Below are 24,655 nucleotides of genomic sequence, written 5' to 3' on the forward strand. Positions count from 1 at the left end.
CAAACACTAATCTAACCCCTGTGATTTATGCCCTGGATTAATCTCACTGTGGTGGCCCGGGTCTTAAAGCAAAGGCAGCCTCAAGCTCAAAACCATGTCTTTCTAGTGGGCATTGCAGATGAAACACATTTCTCATGCTCATTTTGTTGTGCTCATTAGCTAAATAATTGCTTGTGCTCATTAGATAACAACCTTTTAAATCTGGAACTGGATGCAAGCTCTGCAAGAAGGCTGTCCTCAGCCATTCCCAAGGGTGCATTCATTTTTATTCTGTCTCTTCAAATCACTCTTCAAGAAGCACTTCCCCTGCATGCTCAAAATAAACCACAACTGAGCTGAACACCCAAGGCAATTAAACTTATCTCAGTTCTTAGTCCCTTGTAGTAGTTCATAGATTCAACACACTTAGGGTGAAACTTTGGACCCCTAGAAGCCAATGGTGAAACTCAATGGGAACTAGGATTTTGCCACAGGGCTGCTCTCTGTACAGCCTCCATCATCAAAGGAACATAAGGATTGACTGCAGGGCATGTCAGTCAGGCATGAAATTACACAGAGCAACACCGCTAAATAATTGCCCAAATTGTATGTTGCTGAGGAGAAAAACTCAGAGAGCAAACTGCATGAATGGATCAGAGCTGTGTGCAGTCAGATGAAGATGGGCAGAGATTTGCACTAAGAATTTTACACAAGATACCAGTAATTTTAAAAAATACGATTAAGCATTTTTAGGTCAAATTCAGTCCAGATATAGCCATTATGATAAAGTTACACCAACACTTATATTTGGCGCATCTCCACGAGTTTTGCAATGACATGAATTCTCCCTGCAAAGCCACACAGCGCAATGCATTCATAATGGTTTCATATCACATTTTATTTGAATTTCGATATTGTTTTATATACCCCTGAATGTTGGTATTACTTTAAAACACACTGTTACCTTAGTAATTTTAAGTTGCAAACTTATTTACAGGTTCTTTTTCCAATTATCTGGAGATTCCACATTCATCTCTATTAATTCATGTAAATTACTGAAGCTCATGGAGCAAGAGGATTTTCCAAGGATCAGCAACAGGGAAGGACAGACTACACGAGGAAGTGAAATCCTTGTTGATGGTTACCTGCCTATGGCTTTCATCAAGCAACCTTCCCAGTCTGCTACACTAGAAAGTAATTCAGCTTTGCCCAAATTACCGCATTCACTCTGTGCATCACATGAAGAGATCAAAGGCCCTGAATCTTGACCACTGATCTATGGCGGGTTTTGGTACTCTACTAGTTATCTCTTATCACTCTCCCATGGACCTTGCAATGCTCACAGCAGAGTCAGCAGGAGGGAACTATGCCCACACGTTTGGTGACTCACATTAACACACCAGACTGTGAAATAAAGAAAGGGCACACATTCCCTTTCACCAGCTCTGCTATGGGAGTAGTAAACACCAGCAGGACAGTAGGGCAGGCAGCAGTTGGCTGGGATGTTAAAACACGACAGCAAGATTCACCAGAGCTCCTCTGGCAGAGAATTGAAAGAGCTCAGAGACAGCAATTCACAAAGAGCAGGAACACGCTCAACAAATAGAAGGACCCGATAAAAGCTGCATTACAAATATCACCTAATTAACCATTACCTACATTTCCTAACAGTGGGAAACTTAATCTGTATGCGAGGTCAACTTCAAAGGGAGAGGAGGTCTAAGCTGAAGAAATACAAAAGGATGTATAACCAAAAGTCATGGGATTAAAGAAAGGGAAAGCTTAAAACACAAAGTGGAAAAAATCATTGAAAGCAAACCATTACACTGTCAAACAGGGTCTTAGTGGCAATGATGGAAGCCCCATGACTTGGAAAGTTTAAATTTAGAGTAAACAAAGCATTAGGAGGCTTATACCCTGGGGAGCAGTCCTGCCTCATCAGGGAGACAGGCTGCACCGGCCACCTCTGCCTCCAGTGTCTCCTTCTGCCGTATATAATCAAACTGCTCTGATGAGCTATTTCAGTCAAGCCAAAGATTTCAAAGATATGGCAATTTAGAGATTATCTATGACCTCTGCATCAAGCAGTTCTTCTACTTGCAAATAATTAGTTGGGGGAGCTGCTTGCCAGAGAGTTATATTTCAGCCTGGGTAAGATTCATGAATGAAGCTGCACTGGTTCTGTGATTTTTAAGAGGAGCTTCGGCACTGCAGTAACAACTTCTGGACCCTGAACTCACTGCTTGTCATTCTCTGCAAAGTAATTAATATAGTCTGACGAAGAGTTGCCCGAACTGCTCTTTAATTCACTGATACTCCTGAGACTGAAACTTTCCTTGTTCAAACTGTCTGTAAGCCGTAGAGAGCTTCTAATATGCAATATGACAAAGAGTGGGCTCTCCTTCCAGTGGTACTGACAACCATTATTCCTCCTTTCTATCATTTTCCTCCCTCTTTCCCCTTGATCATCATCATTTTTTAGGCATTCACAGAAAGGACTGTTTCTCTATAGTTTATACAGTGCCAATACAGCAGGACTCTAATTCCTGTTGAGGCCACGTAGAGCTGTTACATCAGTGGACCATGCAATAGCCTCAGCATGGCAGTGGCCACCGTCCTTGGCTTACCAAGAAAGCTAGAGCAGTTAGATCATTTTCTTCTACTTTGTATTTTACTCTACCGCACTATTCATCCAGAATACTCGGAGGAAATAAAACCCTCTTCAGAAACAGTCACACACACACACGCACACTTTCCAGCCCTATCATTTTGTGATCAACAACTGGCCTGTGCTTTGAGAGTCATGCAGCTACTGGAAAATTTATCTCATCTTTCACCAAAGAGGTCAGCTCGCTTTTGCTTTCTATCACAGAAACCTTCCTGGTAGGTGCAAATAAAAAGGGGGACAGAAGGGCTCAAGGAATCCTGCGGTTAGCATGCAAGGAATCTGCTCCCTTTTGTACCGCTGCCTCACACGCTGCTGGGGTGACAGCAGGAGTGGCAGCAAAGGTGTCCTGTATCTCACTTAAAGGACAAAAGGAAATACCACATCAGCAGCACTAGTGATTCTTGTCACCAACGACTGGTTGTCCCGGAGCGTGTTGAAAGAGACCCAGACAAGAGGGCATGCCTACCCTCCCTCCCCAAACTGGCTAATCTTTCCAACAAGACGCATGACTCCACAGCACCATCTAAGCCTAGCTCGTCTTGGGGAAACAAGTCACACGGGAAAACATTGCCCTCTGAAGTGCAGTTTCCTGCGGATTTCGGTACATGCATCTATTAGGACAGAAGTTAGCCTACAATGGATTTGATAAATATCTGGAAGCAGAACACCATGGATAAGTGCCTTTCCAGGGCTTTTTATTTTCCTTCTAAATAAGCTTTGCTCCAGGGCTTTCCATTTTCCTTCTAAATAAGCTGTGGGTTTACTTTTCTGTCAATTTACCAAAATGAGAATATTGCAGGTAATCTGCTGTAAAGTGTAATCTACTTTTCTGGTAATAAGCAATAATTTTAGGCCAACCATTATACAATCTTCCGTACAGACCTTGAGTTGTTTATTGCTGAAAACAAGTGACTGCAGGAATACTGATCCAGAAATGAGCGGCTGCAGAAAGCGTTATCAACAAGCCACTCCAAACTTTCTTATCTTCAGCTGAGCAGCTTCCTTCAAAGATACATATGCCTCCACGCATTTTTGCAGGCACAAGTTGTGTGTTGTGAGCTTGGCTAGGAGTGACTTGGTTTTTACTAAAGGGATTCGCTTATCAGTAGGCACTTATCATAGGGCAATGCAGAACACTTCACACTCCTATTTCTCCTTTGTCCTCTGTGCCAATATTTATGTGTTCAGATGAATAAACATACATTGCTGCTGTGTTTATCAGCTTCCTTATTTCTCCAGAGGCCAGATCTCATGAGATGTCCCCATGGCAGGGGAATGCAAATGTATGCAAGCAGTATGACAGGTGAGCAAATTCCAGCATAAGTGAGGGGCCAAAGCAGGTGAGGGTGGTGCCAAGCAGACCTCCTTGGAGTAAGAAGTGTATCCAGATGTTCTGTGTCTCCACCTGATGTGTAGCAATGTAATGTAGCTCCTTCTCCATACTCTCACACTAAAAAATCAGACATTGTGCGGATTAAAATTGGCATTGACCAACCCTATCTGGGTGACATGACATTACAGAGCAAGAGAAAACTCTGTTGTGAAAGCACGATGCACCAACCTACCAAAAATCTTCAAGCTCTCAAAATTATCAGGTTGCATGCTCAGACCAACTGCACCTGCACAATTGCTTCAAAGGAGTAAAGGTACGTGGGAGTTACAGGTCATCACAATGACATCAATACATACAGGACTATGTTATATGCTTAGGTGCAGCTCTGCACCTTTAGGACCCAAGCCAACATCTCTGCATGATCCTGCTCTGGTGATATAGACCTTCTAGTGGGCACACAACTCATCTCTGCATAAATTACACGGTGTGGATAAATACCCTGTTACTTATTGCAAATCATTTTCAGTGGCATGACTTCAGCATGCCTGAGGGTGGTGAAACACTGGCACAGGTTGCCCAGAGAGGTGGTAGGTGCCCCATTCCTGCAAACATTCAAGGTCAGGTTGGACAGAGCTCTGAGTAATCTGATCTAGTTGAAGACATCCCTGCTCATTGCAGGGGGATTGGACTAGATGACCTTTAAAGGTTCCTTCCAACCCAAACTATTCTATAATTCCATGATAAATGACCCTTAACATTCAAGAATTTACTTCTTTGAGTGAAAGAGGAATAGACTTTTGTCCTAGCAGCTGTTCTTCCTGACCTACAAGCAAGGAAAGAGATGGTTCAGCAACCATAAAGCTCTTCCTCACAGTTGTCCTCTGCCAAGGCAGGACAGCATGCACTGCATGGGTCCCTTTGACCAGAGCCACCAAGGCTCTCTGTCCACCATCCCTGCCCCCTATCCAGTACTCCTGGCTGGGATGAAGACACTTCTCTCTTTTACTTGCCAGTCGGGAATACCCTCTGCAGGACACCACAAAGAGCCAGTACCAGACCAAACTGTTAATTAACAGCACCAGTGCCCCAAATTAGCTTCTGTTATTAAAGGATGAGTAGGAACTTTCTACATTTCTATCTTCGAAATATTTCAAAGATGCTTCACGAATACAGCACAAATCTCTTTTTCCTTCCTGCCATATATCTTAAGTGACTTGTGCTAACTCTGGGCTCCCCTGTTAAACCGAGTGGAGTGGGAGGAGCAGGGGGAGCTGTTTAAAAAGCAAATAATGTCTGGTTTTCAATACAACTTTATTTTGTTATTCTGATCTCTCCATATTCATCTGACTTAATCTAAAGGTTAACAAGAGTCCAACCACATCAAAACTGAAATCCCAGTCTGATTGTCCAAATTTTTTGTGCATTTGGAAATCTCCCACTGAATCTGACATAACGATGTTAGAATAACAGAAATGTGTAGTTTGGGGTCACTGCTTTAATGTTTCAGACACGCTCTCCCAAGTGGTCTGCATTTCATTTCAAACAAAAATAAGAGACTAAAGCAAAGGATCCCAGCAGCCAACCACATAAGGCTGGATTAGCAGTGTAATCAGCCCTTTCTTTTCCCTTTTTAACATAGAAACAATGTCTGAACTGGACCTTTACAGGGAAGAAAGCGTCTAAATGGGAATTAACTGTTACTCACAGGTAGTGTTTGCAGGGAACAGTATTGATAACTGCCCCTTACAGTCCCTCCAGGCCACTCTCCAGAGAAGCAGCAAATTTATACAGTCATGGGTTTGATTAGACATAGTGATTTTATATACTTAATTTTGAAGGGTTTGGTTTGGCTAAATTTTTTAATTACTGACAATCAGAATACACATACAATTGGTTCTGCCTATAGCAGCCATATAGCTGAATTTCAAAACCACAAAAATACATGCAATTTTCTTGTCTACAGCTTTCCAATTTTCTTACATACATGCATTTCCTACCAGCGAGCTGCAGGCAGCTTGCCATTCAGCTTGTGGAGTTTCTGGCTTACCCTTCAGAGAGGCCTCACCCCCTCCGGGATTGAGAAAGAAGACAAGATTCATTTCTGCATTGGACTGATCCTACCCTGGCCAAGCACAGGTATCAAAGCCAGATTTGGGGGCACCAAAGAGGCACTGTGGATCTTCTCCAAAGAGACTGAGGAACTTGCCCAAGGTCCCTCAAGAAATTTGTGGCAGAACAGAGAATGTCAGCTACTTCCGTAGCACATCTGCATCCCCAAAAATGGGTGAACAGGAATGTTCTGGTCTCACTCATGTAACAAACTTACTGTACAAGAGATCTGCTGCAAGACTGCCTACAGGGAACACAATTACCACTGTGATAAATAGGGGAGCTGTAATTACAAGCACTGTAAGTGTTGGAGGCAAAGCCAATGGGTAATGGCTCTGAAGGCATAAGGAGCTAAGCCAAGCAGGTAAGGATTTCTTTTGAACCTTTCCTGCACATAAAACCATGGCATGGAAAGCCAAAGGTTACATTTTCCCTCAAGTTCTCAAGTTCTTCAGATGCCCGAAGTGGGCCACTCACCCACAAGGGATGCGGCTAAGCACAGAGCTATCGATCACACTGGTCAAGTAAAAGTTTCAAGTAAATTTTGCAGTAAATCAATAAAAGAAAGAAGTGAAGGCTAGCCTCTGCCAAAGTCTTCAGTCCACATTCTCCCACCCCAAACAACACAACTGTCTCTTGTCTGTTGCATTACGAACTTTCATTATCATATCCAGGAAAACCTTGCACTGATAAGGACATGTCCTCCCATACTACAACTCAGTCATTTGTTGTGCAGTGTTATGAGGGAAACTGCAAATCTGATAGCTTAAAGGTTACACTACGGGCAAACACCAACCCCGTGCAATTTCTTGAGAATTTACCACTGACATTTGGAAGCCAAAGCACTCATATCAACTTTAAAAAAAAAAAAAAAAAAAAAAAAGCAGCTGTAAATTCCTCTTAAAAACACTGGATGCAAGAGTGAGAAGTGATGTGGGAAACTCTGGTCTTTAGCCAAATTATAAAAGAAATTATTCACTACCGCTGTAGGTTCATTAATCTAGTTCGCTATAAATTTCTATTATGAGATATTATTGATTCATAGCCATAACACACTGGATGCTTGAGATCTTTGCCCAAAAGTTTTCATGGTCCCAAATCCTGCACTTGGAAAGACTTGTGCTTACTTCAACATCCAAGAGCAAACCCCATTCATCTCAACAATATCAGCCGACTCATGTTTCTAATTTTAGTTGTTCCTACTGACAGTTGAGTAATGCTGGCACCCACCAAATAATCCTTTGATTTGCTGACGTCATATGTGCTCTTGGGAGGATACATATAGTCAACATCCCCTACACAAATGAACAGAGCTGATTAACTACTGATGCTTGGGAGATTACAAGCTTAAGTGATGTATAATCACTTACAGTGGCCTAAGAGCCAAATGAGTCAGAAGAAGAAAAGCTAAGGATTCTCTCCGGGTTTCAAGTTACCTAAGTAAAAGCCTCTTGAAATAGGATCAGTTCTGAAGTAAGAAGAATGCCACAGCAACTTCTGAATGTGTTGAAATAGCTAACCGTTGGGAAGAAAAACTATAAAAAAAATAATCTTCAAACCTAGTCAAACAATGTGGTTTTGCAGTGTAATTCTGTTTCAACCACATTCTTGAACCATTATTGACTAGATTTGCAGCAAAATTAAGAAATTCATCACCAAAATTTAATTCAGTCTTGTCTAAACTACAAAGATGAATTACCCACTAAGCTGTGTGAGATGTCGTGCTCCCATGCGCAGTAGCACTGCTTAATACAGGTCTATGCGGCACCAGCACAGACAGCTGCTGCCTGGTCAAGGAAAGACGAAGTCCAAAATTAACAGATCCAGTTTAACGTGCAATACCTGAAGGGAAGTGCCAACTGAACAGGCAACATCTTCTTTAATTAAAGTTGCATAGGAGTGGGGATAGCGAGAAGGACACATCTGATGACTTGGTACAATTCGGCCATAAAAAGAAGACTGGATGCTGATGGTGGTTCTGTGAGGACACCTCAGGGAGACATATTCTCCATCGCAGGCATGGTCAGTGTAATTCTTCAGTACTTGCGATATGTAACCTGCAAAAAACATGACAAAAACCATTATTAGTGAAAGGTAGTTAATACTGAGGTGATTTATAGCAGTGCAGTCTAACAAACACACAACTAACAAGCAATGAGGGACGCAGATTTTATTACTCGTCTCACACACAGGCAAAGGAGAGAGACATGGTGGAAGGGGAGGCTTGGTGATTTGGGCTTCAACCATGTTACATATCCTCAATGGAAGCAATATTCAGATGCTCCAGTCATATTTACATTGGCATATCAAGTTTACAGGAAACGTGGCTGAGCCAGACTCATCGTTTAGACCACATCTAGATACCACATTCAATTCTTGGCCCTCAAATGCAAGACAAACATCAATAAACTGGAATGAGTTCAGCAGAGGGCAACCAAGATGGTTGGGAGCTGGTTGCCCTGTAAGAAGGGGCTTGTTCAACCTGGAGAAGAGACAGCTTTGGGGGAAACTAATAGCAGCAGGGTGGTTATCAAGGAGATGGAGCCAGGCTCTTCACAGTGGTGCATGGTAGGAGAATGAGAGATAACAGGCACAAGATGAAACAAGAGACCTTCAGACTGGGTATATGGATCAACTTTTTCACTGTGTGGGCAGTCAAGCAATGGAGCAGATTGCCCAAAGAAGTTGTGCAGTCTACATCCTTGGAGGTTTTCAAGACCTTACTGGATAAAGCCCTGAGCAACCCGGTCTGACCTTCTAGTTGACCCTGTTTTGAGCAGGAGGTTAGACCAGGGAACTGAAGTCCCTTCCAACCTCACTTTTCCTGTGAACTTATGATGACGGGCAAGAAAGGCCCACTGTTGGGGTTACAGTTGGTTGTATGAGGTCCTATTCCATCATGGCACACCAATCACATCTTTGATCTCCCTTCACAATGTACCATTTTAATTCTTCTCATTGCACGTTCTGTTCTAGGCCTTTGACACGAAAGCTTTGCTTTCTCTCCAACTCTGCAAAGTTTCAATCTTTTTGAAAGGAAAACAGCATGCAGAACCAAATCTCTCCTTGTTTGTTAGAGGATGACGTTATCCACACTAATAAAGTTGTTAGCAAGAATAAAGCATGGGGACAAAGCCTCTTAAAGTTACACTGAGTTAAAAGTTGCCATGGCAACTGCCAAACAAATCCAGACTTTGCCACACTCAAGCCTGAGGGGAAACCACTGTGATACTGATATAGAGACATCTGTGCAAGGAACTCTATATCACGTCCAGTGTCAGCATCAGCCGTGGTCCCATTCAACCCTGCAGACTTCCTCCCTGTGATGAGTTTGGAGGTCCCCTTCCCACTACTGGCCACCAACACAAGTCTATCAGTAGCAATCCCACAATACCCTGTCCCTGTCTTCCTCTACCTCATTTCTTAAGAAATGGTAGACTGTTTTCTTAAGAGGTAGAGTAGAGAGAAAAGACAAAGCCATTAAGAGAAACAAGTAACCCCTGGACAAATTCCTAAAAGGGAACCTGAGGTATATCTTAGATCTGCTTTTAAAAAATGGCTAAAATGTGAATATTCTCTTGGTTGCCCATAATCATAGAGTAATTTAGGCTGGTACCTCTGAAAGTCATCTAGTCCAACCTTCTGTTCAATGCAGAATCAACTGAGACCAGGTTTCCCAGGGCCTTGTCCAGTTCTGAATATCTCCAAGGACGAGACCTCCACAACCTCTCTGGGCAACCTGTGCCAATGCCTAACAACTTTCACGGTGATTTTTTTTTTCATTACATGGAATTGGAATTTCCCTCTGGTTCTTTCATTGTGCATTTCAGAGAAAAGACTTGTTCCATTTCCTCTACATACCTAGAAGTAGTGTAAAACACTAATTAGATCCCACTCTCCTTATTCTTTACCTCTCCTGGATGAACAGACTGGTTGCCTCAATCTCTTATTATTTATCATACATTCCAGTACCCTTGCCTTCTTGGCAGCCAAAGGGACTCTCTCCAGATTCTCAACACCTTTGCTATGCTGAGGGGCCAGCTTGGTATGCAGTTACCCTTCATTGCTGCAAGGTGCACTGCTTCCTCACGTTCATCATCCTGTCTTCCAAGACAGGATAATGCACATAGGGAAGCACCATTCATATGGTTTGAGAGAATTCGCATGGCTTACTCAGAATCATTTCAACATCAACTCTAGCTATCCTTGTAGACACATCTGTGGGGTATATTTATACTCCACTAAGTTAAACACTCCCAGGGCCTTTTCTCTGTCCCTAAGGCCTTATCCAGAAATTTCCTCTCACTCTCCAAAATAGTATGGCCTCATCCAGAGCTTTTACTGGGAATAGTTCTTCTTCCATACCAACACCAAAACCTAGCTCAGGAGTTGTGTGAAAGAGTATGGTCTGAACAAATTTCCAGGTGTCCAAAACAACTGTAATAATTGTCCTTAGAGATAACCAACACACAATAATTTAGCTTTAGCATTCAAGCTGCCATTATGAGGGCTGAATTCTCTGATTTCTCTAAATTTTAGTCTGTAGTTCTTATTTAGCAATTCTATTGCTGCAGTGCCTCGAGGTGTGTGCCAAATAGATATTTACTCAAATCAACATATTGAATTCCAAATCCCCAGGGCAGTATTTGCTTGTAAGAAAAAGGCTGAGACACAGCCCCAGTAATTAGAGTGACAGGGCTGCATCAGATCAGGGAACAGCACTGTTTAATTTAGTGCCTTTATCTCACTTCTTCAAGGATGCGCTCTGGGGATAAAAACTACTGGAGTGCATCTCCCTTCCCAATCAGTAGAATACATGCTCTGTGTGATGCTGTACACCTAGTCCGGGAGTCAGATTAGCTCTTCTCCCTCAAAAGTAAGGCAACCATACAAGATGGGTATCAGGCAAAACAAACTACAAACAAAACCAGAATACAACACAAAACATTAAACCCCACTTTCCACACTGTTACTCCAGTGCATTAGGACTTTTCCCTGAGGCTGACCTACTAGGGTGCCAGAGAAATATAACCAAAGCGCAGTCAAGACTCTACTGGCTCCTCTGAATATTCAATTACTCTGTCAGAACAGCCATCCTAGAGCATACCTTTCATATTACCAATTCAGGATCAGGGAAGGTTTCAACCCCTGCAATTAGTGCAGATCACTTGTTGAAACAACTCCTTCCTCTCATCTTCCACCAGCAATCTCAAAATAGCTTGAGTCCATTCAAGCTCAAGATATTGAAAGGATTGAATGCTTTGATGGTGACTGGCTAATAATAAACAAAGTACAATGTCTGAAACATCTGGCACTGACCACTGTCAGAGAGAAGATACTGGTTTAGACATGGGCATGATCAGGGATGACACGATGTTCTCCAAAGAGCAAAAGGAAGTGGCTGTAGAGAATTAATGCTCTGGGTTTTTCCTCTTTAAGTGTGCCTAATTTACACTACATTCATTGGTAGTTCTTCTAAAAGTGTGGGCATTTCATTCCCCATTGATTCATGGTTCAGTAACCCCAAATCTGAATTGTTTTCAGCATCCTTGCTGAATTTTCAGTAACAAGTCTCCAGCAACCTTTTGTACCACTATATGTGGTACCAGGGAGGGAACTACTGGGTTGCTCTTTACTGAATTAAATGCATAAACATGTAGCTAATGGTAGGTGCTTGAGGACTTCAATGGCACTTCTATACCAAGGTAAGCAGCACTTCATGAGTACACAAGGAATAGCTTACAGAGCTCATTGACTCTTTCCTGGCAAGCATGAAAAAATCTTTTGGATAGCTGCAAGAAACTATTTTGGTTTAGTAAAATGATACAGCAGATCACCAATCAGCTATTCATAGACCACAGAATGAGTGTCAAGAAACTGAGATGATAAAGATATTATCAAATTATTTTATCACTCCTCATTGAGTATATTTCTCTGCTTTATTATCTGGGATATAAACTACGACCTTACAAAAGTCCACTCCAAACAAAGATAAGGCAGCCTGTTTTTAAAGATGGTCAAAGACATTTGCTGCTCCTTTCTTCATCCCCAAATTCTGGGATGTGAAAGCACCATTGTTGGACCCAGGACCTGAAGGCAAGCAATTATTTGTGGAAAACATCCCAGCTGTACTGCTAGAGTCAAATCTACTCTATTTTGTCATGGTTCATCTTGGAGTGGAAGTGACATAAATTCTCATGATTTTATCAGGAAATTTTTTGGTAGTTCACCTACTAGCTTGCCTAGGGAAGACAATGTTAGAGTGGGTGGTAATTTGAGCTCTTCTTTAACAATATATATTTCATTTGAAAGCATGGTAAAAGCATAAAAGTAATCTAAAGCAGTAAGCCCACCAAACCTTTTCCAAATGCTACACATTTTAAAAATCTAGGATAACAAAAACAGTCTCAAAATCTTTTGGGTTTAGCACTTCTCCTTTTTTAAGGACTGTGTTGAGGACATGGAATCTTTGCTGGTGGGCATCCATACTCCCAAATTAAATCAAGGTATGGGAGTCAAGTGCTAAACATCTCCTTGATTCAAAAGACCAGTGTCACTACCAAAACAGGGGTTTACACTCCGAAGACAGAATAAACAACCAAAAGAAATGCATCACAAAAATAATAGATCATTTTTCCCCTCTAACAAGAAGGAAATGTTCCTTTTAAACACCACTTGCAATTTATTTTTCCAAAGTCCAGAGTTTGACTCCTATCAGTCATCAGCAATTACTCTCCACTACTCGCCAAACACAACGCTTAACGCTGACTGTAACTCTATCCCACTCAGCAACATCAGTTCCCAAGAACTAGTTCCACCATTGCCTCTCCAGGGAACTGTCGCTCAGTTCTCATCCAACAGCCAGTTATAACCCTTAACACAGGACTAGAGAAAAATAACAATTTCTTACAGAATATCATCATTTTACAGGTACTGTAAATCTAAACATCGTCCTTTACTTACGTTCATAGAGCTACAACTTTAGCTTTTTGAAACCAAAGCAACTGATGGAGTGGTTCACAAGAGCACGGATGATATAAAAGCTTCCATTCCATCCAGATGTAGGATAAAAGTAGAGCATACAGACAGTTGTTCGTATATCCTATTTAACCATGGTTGCCTAAAAGTGATAAGCTCTCTTCTGTTTCTGCTAAGTACAGTTCTAGTTTTGCTTGACAAGGCACGTAGCAACACACCAGCTTGCCAGTCATCAGAAGAGAAATTTCATCTTTCACCAGGCAACATCTCTGTGGGCATGTGGCTGGAGGAATGGACACACAATAAACCTAACTCTTTGTACAGTGTGGATATGATCCGAAACTTCTAATAAATTACAAGGAAACTCAAAGGATGTGAATGGTTAATGAACTACTACACATAATTCAAGCCAGAGACATTCATTAATATCTGCATTGAGCTGCATCTAAGCTATAGTAATGTCTTCTTAAAACATCCCATTTTGAGCTTTTGTAATTACAAATATAGAACTGCATATATATAATAGAGAAAAATCAACATAATGAAACAAGAACATTATACTTAGAAATAAGCAAATTCCCATTATCTGAAACACATGAAGTCAGTGCAATTAACTGTGTTAGTGAATAAAGCATTGCTGTGTTACTGGTTGACATTGATTATTTTATTTTTAATCCTCTTGTTTTCCAAATCTCTTGTTCTTTCAGTATCTACTGTTATTTTCTTCTGGTTTCCTCAGCTTCCTTGTAGATGTTTTTGAGACTGAATATGAAACAGAACTTGCTTCCAGGAGAGACCTTAATCAGATACTTTTCTGGGGCTCAGACTACCCCTATACCACACTGGTTTTCAGGTACGCTGTGACTGGACAATTTCAGCTTATTCTTTATACGCAGAACACCAATACCCCTCGCATCTTACTGAAAGAGTGCTAAGCCAGTGGCATAGAATAACACGCCACGAGGATAGGCAAACAGGGCTGAAATGTGACCCCAGGCAAGGCTTGAAGCCAGAGCAAGTAACTCAATGAATGCATTTCATACCGGGCATTACTGGTAATCCTGTGGCTGCAGTAGTAAAAGCAGCTCTCTCAAATCACAGAGCAGCCTACTATGGACAAGTAGGGTTTGTTTTGCTTTGTTACTAATACTGGAGATTAAAACTTGCTATTACAAACCTTCTACAGAGAGATTTGCTTTCACTTCGGCTACTCTCCAACCCTTTCACCTTTCAGATACCCTACAGCACTGGAAAAACTTGAACATCTTGTAAGCATACTTGGGAAAATATTTTTATTTTAAGTCAACAGTTCCTTGCCCACTATCTGATCTTCTGTACCACAGTTGCAGCTCCAAACAGTACCCAGTGTTAACTTAGAAAAACTGCTTTGAAATGAGAGCGAATTTAGAACTGCAGCTCAGTGCCAGCATTTCAAGGCTAAACAAGGTAACGTTTTGTAAATGCTGAACAGTATTTCATGGGTCTCCTGGGTTTGCGTAATGATGAGAAGGTAGTGGAAATTAGATTGGTGAAGTCTAGGGTTGACAGGAATAAAAACATGGTGGTTTTCATCTCTGCAGGCTAGAATCTAACTGAGATACTATTGATGATTATTGCTAATTATTCCCTTAAACTTTGTAACTGTAAAATCCTATAGAATTTAATAAAACACTACAGTCCACAGACTGTTGGAATAACTCCAGAGAATTTAATAAGCAACTTCTACTGTAAGTATTTTCAGTCTAGAACTTTAAAAAAATTGCTCTAAAAGTTCAATACAAAAATCTTTTTTGCTATTTGAACATCATCTTAGATGATTTTCTTTGAATGCCATAAATCTAAGGTTTCTTGAGAACTTACTTTTTTCTAAAACAAGTTTTTAAAGCCCTTATGGCTACGGAGATTATTTTCTCCCCTGATCTTTTACATTTTGAAAAGGCAAATGAATAGAATTTAGAACTTTTTTGTTTGTTTGTTTGTTTTTAAGCTTATCATTCTAGAATCTAGGAAATTTAGCCTGGAAGGCTCTCCTGCAGGTCATCTAGTTCAAACTGCTGCCCAGAGTAGAGCCAATATCAAAGTGAGATCAAGCTGCTCAGCACATTGTTCAGCCCTGAGCAAGGACTGCCACAGACAGGGATTCCCCAGCCTCCGAAGCACCCATGTCAGTGCTTCACCATCCCTCCGATCAAATTTTTTTTCAAATAAGTGCTCAGAATTTCCCCTGTCACAACTCGTGTCTGTTGTTTTATTTTGTACCTCTGAAAGGAGTTTACCTTTGGTTTATGTATAACCATTTTTAGGAAGCAGAAAGAAGCATCTGGATACTCCCTCAGCCTTCTCTTCTCCAGCCTCACCTCCCCTCCTATGCCATGTGCTCCAGCCCCAAACCATCCTACTGGCCCTCCACTGGGCTCCCTCCAGTTTGTCAGTGTTTCATAGAATCATAGAATGGTTTGGGTTGGAAGGGACCTTAAAGATCATCTAGTTCCAATCCCCCTGCCATGGGCAGGGACACCCTCCACTAGACCAGGGTGCCCAAAGCCCCATCCAACCTGGCCTTGAACACTTCCAGGGAGGGGGCATCCACAACTTCTCTTATAATGTTGTACCAGTATCATGACCTGTAATTCAAGGGGTTAACCATCCAGTTCCTCTGGATTTAAGGAATTTTTTAAAACCTCTTGTTTCACTGGCCAGATGGGTGCAGGCAGCCATGATGTTGAAGGAAATTTGACAGTACAGAGAATTTGGCTGGAAAGACCTGCACAAAGATTTCACCAACTTGCAACCCTCTCTCCAGCTGTTCATTCCTGCTCCCCTCTTTCAGTTTGAAGCCTCTTCCGTTGATCTGTGTGCATGTGCGTGTATGGGGTCTCAAGTGACAGCAACCAGAATAGGACCACAGGCCAGAGGGCCCATGTGTCTGTCTTGTGAGCAACTAGAGCAAGCAAGGGTGTATATATTGTATGGGTGTACATGTCAGTGCGTGACCACTAGCAAATATCAAGCTGGACTAGTTGTCATGTAGAATAAGAGATTTGGGAACTAGGTAGGAAAGCAGCCACCAGTCTGGGCCAGGCACTGGAGAGACCAGACAGCCTGTGAGTTGGATACAGGAGAGACCAGGAGGTCCAGGCCAGCTGTGGGAAGACTGTGGGTCAGGGAATCAACTGAGACCTGTCTGTAAGCACATGTCTGTGTGTGAGGTGACTGGAGATGAGAAGACCCACGAGCCTGCTACTGCATGCACTGTCTAAGGCCAGTTACAGGGGGATCCATGTTGAATGCATGCACGTTTTCTACTAACAGGCTTTCATCCTGATCAACCAGAGAGGGGAGCACGATGAGGCCACTGGTGCTGTTTGTGTTCCTGTGAATGCTGAGTGTTTCTGCCTGTGTTGATCTGTGTGGCCGGACACACGCACATCTCTCTATCAGGAATAGGTGCTCAGCATCGCTACTGCCTGGACCTGGGCACACAGGGCTGTCCCTGCCTTGCCTTTATCAGGCTATCAGATTTGCCAGCTCCTAACACTTCCCACTAAAAATCTCATGTGTGTATGTACACGACTGTATATATATAATATATTTATACACACACATGTTAAAAAAAAAAGCAACCAACCTTGTGAAATATTTTACCTATTTTAAGTTGCAAGAGAAGCCTGAACCTCACTTATAACTGTGGAGTTAATTTTTTGCAGTGCTAGATTTCTTAGAATACTTTGTTAAAATAGTGTTATAGCATTATAAATATTAATATACATTAATGTCTTTAATTGTAAAAAGCATAACTTAGCATGCATTAGGATGTATTATGTGTCAATTATTTAAAGTACATTGCACATAGCACAATCATATTTATAAAATATAGCATAACCAAAAGATAATTACCAGGTCACCTTGAGAAGCCTTATGGGGTTTGTTCGGTACTCAGAGAATGAGAGAGATTTAGTGTACACTTCTTACAGCCCAGAAAGGCCAATTCCACGCACTATAGACAAGCTGGGCACTATTTCATTCTAGAGATACAGCTGCAGTAAGTGTTAAGGTCACCGCTTTATAGCTGAAGGAATTACATGGGTGATACTTCCTGAGCAGTTTCAATGGGCTCTTTCTTCTTGGCTCTTACCATCACACAAATAAATCACAGGACTGCTCACTGTGGCCTTAACATTGCATTCTAAGTAGTGATAAAGAGTTCACACCACAGGGGTCATGTAGCTCTTCTAAATTAAGTTATAACAGGTTTATTTTATGGAAAGGAGGGTTTTCTCTAGACGGTTATATATACAAGGGATTTGTAACAGCAAAACTGCGGTGATATAATTAGGCTGCCATAATGATACTCATAATTTTCCACAGTAAATGCAGTCACATGGGGACACACTTGCATAACTACCAATGCACTTTGCGGTAAACTTCCTCATGTAGGCAAGTTTCACTGGTGTTCATTTTGACTTCCAGTTCCGCAATAAAGTTTTTTTGATGCACCCCTTCCTGTGACAATTCTTACAGAAAACAAATGTGACCTAGGAAATCAACATCATTACAAATCTAACATGCAAATGGGAAGACCCTAGCTGAGAAAAAACAATCCCAAAGCTTGGTCTCTTCCAGTAGCTGTAGGCAGCACTGCCTGCAGCGAAGTTTAAGAGCTCAAACAGGATCTGTCCCCACACTCAGCCTGTTCCCATGGCAAGCTGATGCTCAACCTTTCCTAAAAGCATCACTGGATCTTATGGCAAGAGACTGACAGCCCTTCTGCACCTTCTGGTCCAGTCACTAAAACTGCTGAAATCAAATTTGTGCCATTTCTCAAGGCCCAGGGACCAACTTATTCGTGTGTTGTTGAAACGATTAACCAACACAGAATTTTTATGTAACGGGGAAAGGAGTCGGGAGATGGATCCACGCACCTCCCTCAGGACATGCTCTGAGCTCACTGAACGTCTCACTACTTATTCAAGAGGCTAAGAACATTTTATGGTGATCAACATCTTAGTCCACTGGTCAATCTGCAAACAATCACTGTCACACTTTCTCCATGCCCAGAGGAGAAGCACCCTATAAGTCTCTGCAAGGCATGTCTTTTATCTCCATCAAATCCTTTCCTGGGCCCTCCTTAGCCATATCACCCACAGAGGAGTCAATGCTGGTGAGCACAGTGCCCGACAGCGGTCTTCTGGTGCACCATCACGCCCAAGGAATGCACCTTTTGTTTTTTCCTCTACTGTTTTGAAAGCACAGGGTTTACCAGTTCACCACATACCAAAGAAAATTCAGTTCCAAATCTTCTCTGGAAATAGAAAATACTTGGCTTCTGATGTATATCAGGTCTCTTGTAAGGTCTGTGACAGCTCCTTCGTGTCCCAACGCAGTGTGACAGTGAGAGACAGAGCACCAACCCAGGAAGGTTGGGGACTGTCCAATTTGACCAAAACACAGACTTTCACCATTGCAAACACAGTGGGAAGGGTTTGTTTCTGTATTAGAAACATGCAGCAAGGGAAATATAAATCAGCGTTGCTATAACCATGTGCCTCCGCAGGGCTACAGCAGAAGAAATGCCTAAAAGCAGCCTGGCCTTTGCCCACATATTTACAGGGAGTGACAGGGAAGTACCCTTTTACCACCCAAATAAAAAGAAAGCTTTTGCACAGCATATCACACTGGGACAAAGAAAACAGTTATTTGACCGCACAAGTGACAGACAAGACTTCACGCGCACTGACCAAATTCTTTAAGCAAATCAAGAACTAAGGCATGACAATCTGACAAGGGCTAAGAAACACCAACACTACATAAACAGGTTTCTGCCCATTTGGGAGAACTTATTCTGACAAGACGATGAGTACTGAGAGGTGGCAGCTTTGTTTAGACTAGGGCGAATAGCAGGAGTGAAGGCAAAAGTGCATAACCCTACGGGAGCTGCTGCTAAAGCCAAGCCGAGCAGATGTGAGCGCTTTGCACGCAGTGCCAGAAGCCAGCTCTGGGGCTCTCGCAGTGACCTACCCATCCCTGAAAAGAAGTAGATTTTAACTGGCAGGTCAAAATGTTGAACAATTCCTGCGATCCCGGAGAGCAAATGTGAAATCCTATTACCTTGCATGAAATAATATGGCATGACTTACATGTGCAAATGCCATCTTAGCAGTGAAGAGTTCTCCTACAAGAAAATACTCCCAATCAGGTTGTAGTCTCTCTCACTGGTTTTAACAAGCACTTCAACCCTCCAATGGTCATTTTTATTAGAAACTTTTTTGTATTGCAAACTGTGAAATTCAAGGCCACCCTCATTTGACGATGTGTAATAAGGGTAGGGGATAGGCAATTTTCATGCTCAAGTAGGTCAAAACACTCAAGATTGCTTTGCCACTTAGCAGTTTTTCCACTGAAGAAGCAGGAAAATTTTTGGGACAATGACAAATTGCTGTCTGTGGTGAGAAGGGCAGCTACTGCTCACAGACCTCAGGCGTGAGCTCTGCTGAGACACTGTGGAGAATCCACACTTTTGGTTCCCCTCTGGACCAGAGATCTCGTGCTTAATTCTCCCAGAACTCACCTCCCACGAAAATTCAAAAATTAGGCAAAAGCTTGTTTCCGACATTGGGATTTTAACATCTCCCTTTTCCTTCTGCTTTAAATTCCACATTTTATTTATTTATTCTTATTCAGGGTAGATTTGACAAATTTAATGGAAGGAACAGCTCTGGAATGAACCTGCATCCTTTCCCCAGGACCTGCAATAAGAACTATGATGCTGCCCTCTGCATGACCTTCGCCTGTGAAACGCATATTTCTCTTTGCTTTGGCCAGGCCTTGGCAGCTTTATGAACCCCAAGAGAGGAAAGGAAATGAGGAGAGACTGAGACAAGATAGAAAAGGCTAAAGAGTGAAAGAAAGAAGCAGGGTAGGGGAAAAAGAAGGAAATTAAAAAGGGAAAACAAAAGGAGACACGGGGTAGCGTAGACATAAATAAAAATCCTCTTTCTCATTTGTTAATTAGAAGTGTTGTCCCAGGAGTTTATCCTGCCAGCAAGAATCAGCTGGAAGCATCGTGGTGGCTAGGTCACTTGAGCAAAGGTAGGGAAACTGAAGAAACAGAAAGAGAGCAGCCTTAAAATACTATAAAGGGGAGAAGAGAAATATTTTGAGCAAGAATATCCATTTGTAAGTGACCTCTCTTTATGTTCCCACATGGTCGAGCTCAAAATTATATCTGCTTGCAGAAAGGGCCGTGTTACCCAGAGATAAAAATTATCCAGGAGGAAAGGGAGCTCAGACTGGCTGCAAAAAGAGAAAAAGATAAGAAGATAAAAAAGGGGGTTTGCATGAGTCCCCCTAACTTCTGATATGCCCTGTCTCTGACAACTTGGCTACAAACCTCAAATATCGCCTTAACAGAACGTGCAGCGTGTGCTGTGTGTGCAACAACCAGGCAAAACTGCCAGATCAGCATCTTCTGTTTAAAGCCATTGAATTCAGCCAAGAGGGAATTTATTATTCACTGGTAACTGGACAACGTAAAGCAACAATAAATGTTGTCAGGGTAGCAGGAATGATGATTTCACAGGTAAACTGGGGGTTTTTTGGTTTTTTTTTTTTAGTTTGATATAAACAATACTAACAAGAGACAGGCATCCTGAGCATTACCAGTCCCAGCTGTCAGGCTGCCCAACCAGCTAGAAGCTAACTAACCTCAACTTCCCACACGCTCCTCCTGGAAAAGGCATTGCAGGAATGGACAGGAAACAAGCACTTGGGAGTAAAGGCAGGATGGTCTCTGTACCTTGGGTTGAAGATCAAGTGTTAATGCAGGAGCTTCCTTTCTGCCTGTAAAACAAACTATACCTTCCTGGTGCTCAAGTGAAAAGCCTTGCCTGTCTCAAAATATCTCACCAATTTAACTGTAGTTTTATTTTTCCTGAAGAATTACATCACTCAATCACAGACCTTGTAGTATTCTTGCTGGGGCTTTAAAAATTACTGGCTAAATTAGTTAATCCTAGTTTAGGCTTCATTATTTAGAACTATTAGATCCCTGTTCTCAGATTTTTTCTTTTTTTTGCCTTGGTGGGAATGTAGCTTTGTTTCCTAGCTAGGCAAAGCCATGGTGTGGAGGAAAACTTTGGCTTAGAAGACTGCCCCTTAGACCCCATCACCCATGGAGTTTAGCTGTCATTTGAGCTCTCTCCATACAGTCAGTAGAAAGAAGAAAGAAATGAGAGGTGTGAAACATTTTATTCTACTGTGGATGTCTCACTGAGAACAGGAGTAGAGGTCAGACAAACCATATCTGAAATTGGTTTACACCTCTCTGCTGACTATAAAGGGAGCCCCATCTAACTAGCAAAAACATTTTCATTATAGGCATTAAAAGAAAGATGAACTGCTCATTGTGTATCACAGCACTGAGCAATGGCTTTATGACCTTCTTCTGATAAGGGTTTCCCATGGTGGAGCTCACCTTTTTGGGCAAGGAAGGTCAGTGCAGTGGCAACTCACTGCCCTGATCCCTCTGGGGTCCCAGAGAAGAATGAGGCTTTATGTTACAGCAATGTAGTGGCTGCTAGTGCTACAACATAGTCTTTGGAGAGACTCTGGTGTTCTTCAGGCTCTGCTATTCCTGAAGTCTTGCTGCCACCATAACTTTTGTCTTTAGTACCTTAAATCACCTTAAAGTGATTCCTACGTAAAACAAAAGAAAGACTGCATTTATGTAAATAAATAAAACAAGCCCAGGCTCAACCTATAGCCCTGAGGGAGAAGGATGAAACACCACTAGCTTAACTGATAAGCTAAAATGACTACATTCTTCTCCCTGCCCCCAAAACAAGGTAAAGATGTCTGTTTGGACAGCCGGCACTCTCCCCTGACAGTGGCTGGGAAATGCTAGTTAGTGCAGGTCCAAAAACGTGAACAGGACAACTGTGTGGCAGTGGTTAGCACGTCCCCCTGACTCTGTTTAGTTTACTAGTACAGAGTTTAACCATACCAGTTTAGCTTCTCAGGACCAAAAGGCCATCCACAGACAGCTTCTACCTCCTCCCTGGTGCCATCAAGAAAGGTCAGTTCTGGCTGCCAGCTGCAGGGCCAGAGAAAAGTTCCCAGCACACTTCATCTGGTATCACCCTGCACCTCAGGTTCCCAAATATCAGCTGAAGATCGTCCCATTTCTATAGCCATGGGCAGGCCAGGAAAAAATAAGGACCTGTGAATGGAAAGTAACATGAGCCACAGAAAGACTGGGGGAAAAAAGAGGTATACATGCATACTGATTTTTAACAAGGAGCACTCGGTAGCACTTCAGGACATGACAAAGAGGATGAAAGGATACACAAAGAAAGGGAACTGCTTAGCCTGGAATATAAGTTAATAATAATAATGAAGACATCTGACTAACAGAGAAAAGACAGAACAGCCCCATTCTACTACATCACCACAATCATCTCTATAAAGGCAGTAAGTGAAAACACAAAAGGTATTTTTCCACGGGGTTCTTTTTCTCCCCCACCTCTCACTGAGGCCGTTCCCCATGTTTGCAGCTTCTTTCAAGGACAGAAATAATATTTGGCTTCCTTGGCAACGAAGAACAAAGAGACAATAGAAATCCGACAGTGGAATTTATTAAGCCGCATACTACACTAACCCCTTGCACAGGGACAGCAATCAGGCAGAGCAGAATGGCCCCAGCGTAACAGCAGTTAGAAAAGCTTTTTGGGTAAAAGCTTTTTGCGCTGCTTTGACACAGAGCAGTTGTTTTGACTAATAGGCTAGAGAAGGGGATTTCTTTTGCAGAGTGACACTTTGAAGGGCTCTTTGCCTCACAGCTGTAACAGCAACTACATCCACAGCACACGTTTTTCTCCTACCTATTGTATTACATACCAAAACATATCATAGGCCAAAACAGTTTCGGGGTCGGCTGCTGCCAAACTCGGTCATATATGGACAGCACTACGGCTAAAAGCTGTGATTAAACAAGACCTCGGAGCGTTTCCCAGTCTCTGGATTTCAGTGCACATCCCAGCTGTGTCCCAACCTCACACTGGAACCGGGCACATCATCCCTCTCCAGAAAAGGTGATTGGGGGTTTTTTGGCTTTTTTTTTAAATCTTCAGACAGCTTTGATTGATGAATATCCCCTCCTACATTATCCTGGTTTGGGACAGGACAGAGAACTGCACCCAGTTATTCTGCTGTTGAGTCTAATGTTATGCTTTTCTGTTACACTAAGGAACACTTCTGAGCCTGTGTATGTCATCTGCATATTTTGCAGATGATACAGAACTGGAAGGAGCAGTTGATAGACCAGATGGTTGTTCCATCATTCAGAGGGACCTTGACAATCTGCAGAAATGAGCAAGCAGGAATCTCATTAATCTTAACTAAGGGAAAATGCCAAGTCCTGCTCATGGGGAGGAGCACCTGCACGCACCATGCTGGGGACCAACAGGCTGGAAAGCAGCTTTGTAGAAAAGGACCAGGGCTTCCTGGTGGACGCCAAGTTGACCATGAGCCAGTAATGTGCCCTCACAGCAAAGGGAGCCATTGGTAGGAGTATCACCAGCAGGTCAAGAGAGGTAAGCCTACCCCTCAGCACCTGTGAAACCCATCTGGAGTATTGTGTTCAGTTCTGGATTCCCCAGTACAAGAGACATGGACATACTGGTGCAAGTCCAGCAAAGGGCCACAAAGAAGATCAAAGGACTGGAGTATCTGTCTTATGAGGAGAGGCTGAGAGAGCTGGGACTGCTTAGCCTGGAGAAGAGAAGGTTCAGGGGGATCTTAATGTGTATAAATAACTGATGGGGAGGGAAGTAAAGAAGACAGACCCAGACTCTTCTCAATGGTATCCAGTGAAAGAACAAGAGGCAATGGGCACAAACTGAAATACAGGAAATTCCATTTCAACATATAAGTATAACTGTGAGGGTGGTCAAACACTGGAATGGGTTGCCCAGAGAGGTTGTGGAATCTCTGTCCCTGCAGATATTCAAAATGCAACTGGACACGGCCCTGAGCAACCTGCTGTAGGTGACTCTGCTCTAAGCAAATAGGTTGGACTAGACAGTCTCAAGAGTACTTTCCAACCTCAGCCATTCTGTGATATCAAATCACTTCTCAGGATGCATTGACAAGCCCCAGTCTCCTTTAAAACACTCTGGAAAAAAACTTTATTCAAAGTTCAAGCTCTGTTTGTCATAACCCCAGGTAGCATTTCAGCATCATCTCTGTTGACATAGAGAAGCCTTTTAGTTAAGACTTGGACTGTCCTGCAACAGAGTTCAGGGAAGCGAGAAATGGCTTTCCCAGGTACGTCTCCTGGACAAGCAGCATCACTGACCTTTATAAACTACATTATCATTCAAGCAAACTGCTGCTCCAGACAACGAAAATGGCACTTAGCACTCTGCGTCTGCTGAGTAAGTGCTGTAACAAGATCACCTTTCAGGATTTGTTTAGTCTTCACATTTATGTTTATTAATTAGATTTACTCTGATTCAAACATGGAGAGTGCTACAGTTTTAGATAATGAAATTTGAAAAATTTGTTATGTATTTTACATAATGGCTTAGTGC

At 42.3% G+C, this 24,655-nt stretch overlaps 1 protein-coding gene across 1 annotated transcript in view; it reads right to left on the reverse strand.

Moving 5' to 3' along the window:
• Positions 1-24,655, reverse strand: part of EVA1A (eva-1 homolog A, regulator of programmed cell death) — a 216,022-nt gene that overhangs the window by 146,073 nt on the left and 45,294 nt on the right. The window contains exon 2 of the mRNA XM_054822432.1: positions 7,932-8,146. Coding sequence (XP_054678407.1) covers positions 7,932-8,146 — 215 coding nt within the window. The remainder of the gene's footprint in view (positions 1-7,931; positions 8,147-24,655) is intronic.

The sequence above is a fragment of the Grus americana genome, chromosome 3, assembly GCF_028858705.1.
Source record: "Grus americana isolate bGruAme1 chromosome 3, bGruAme1.mat, whole genome shotgun sequence".
NCBI classification, from domain to species: domain Eukaryota; kingdom Metazoa; phylum Chordata; class Aves; order Gruiformes; family Gruidae; genus Grus; species Grus americana.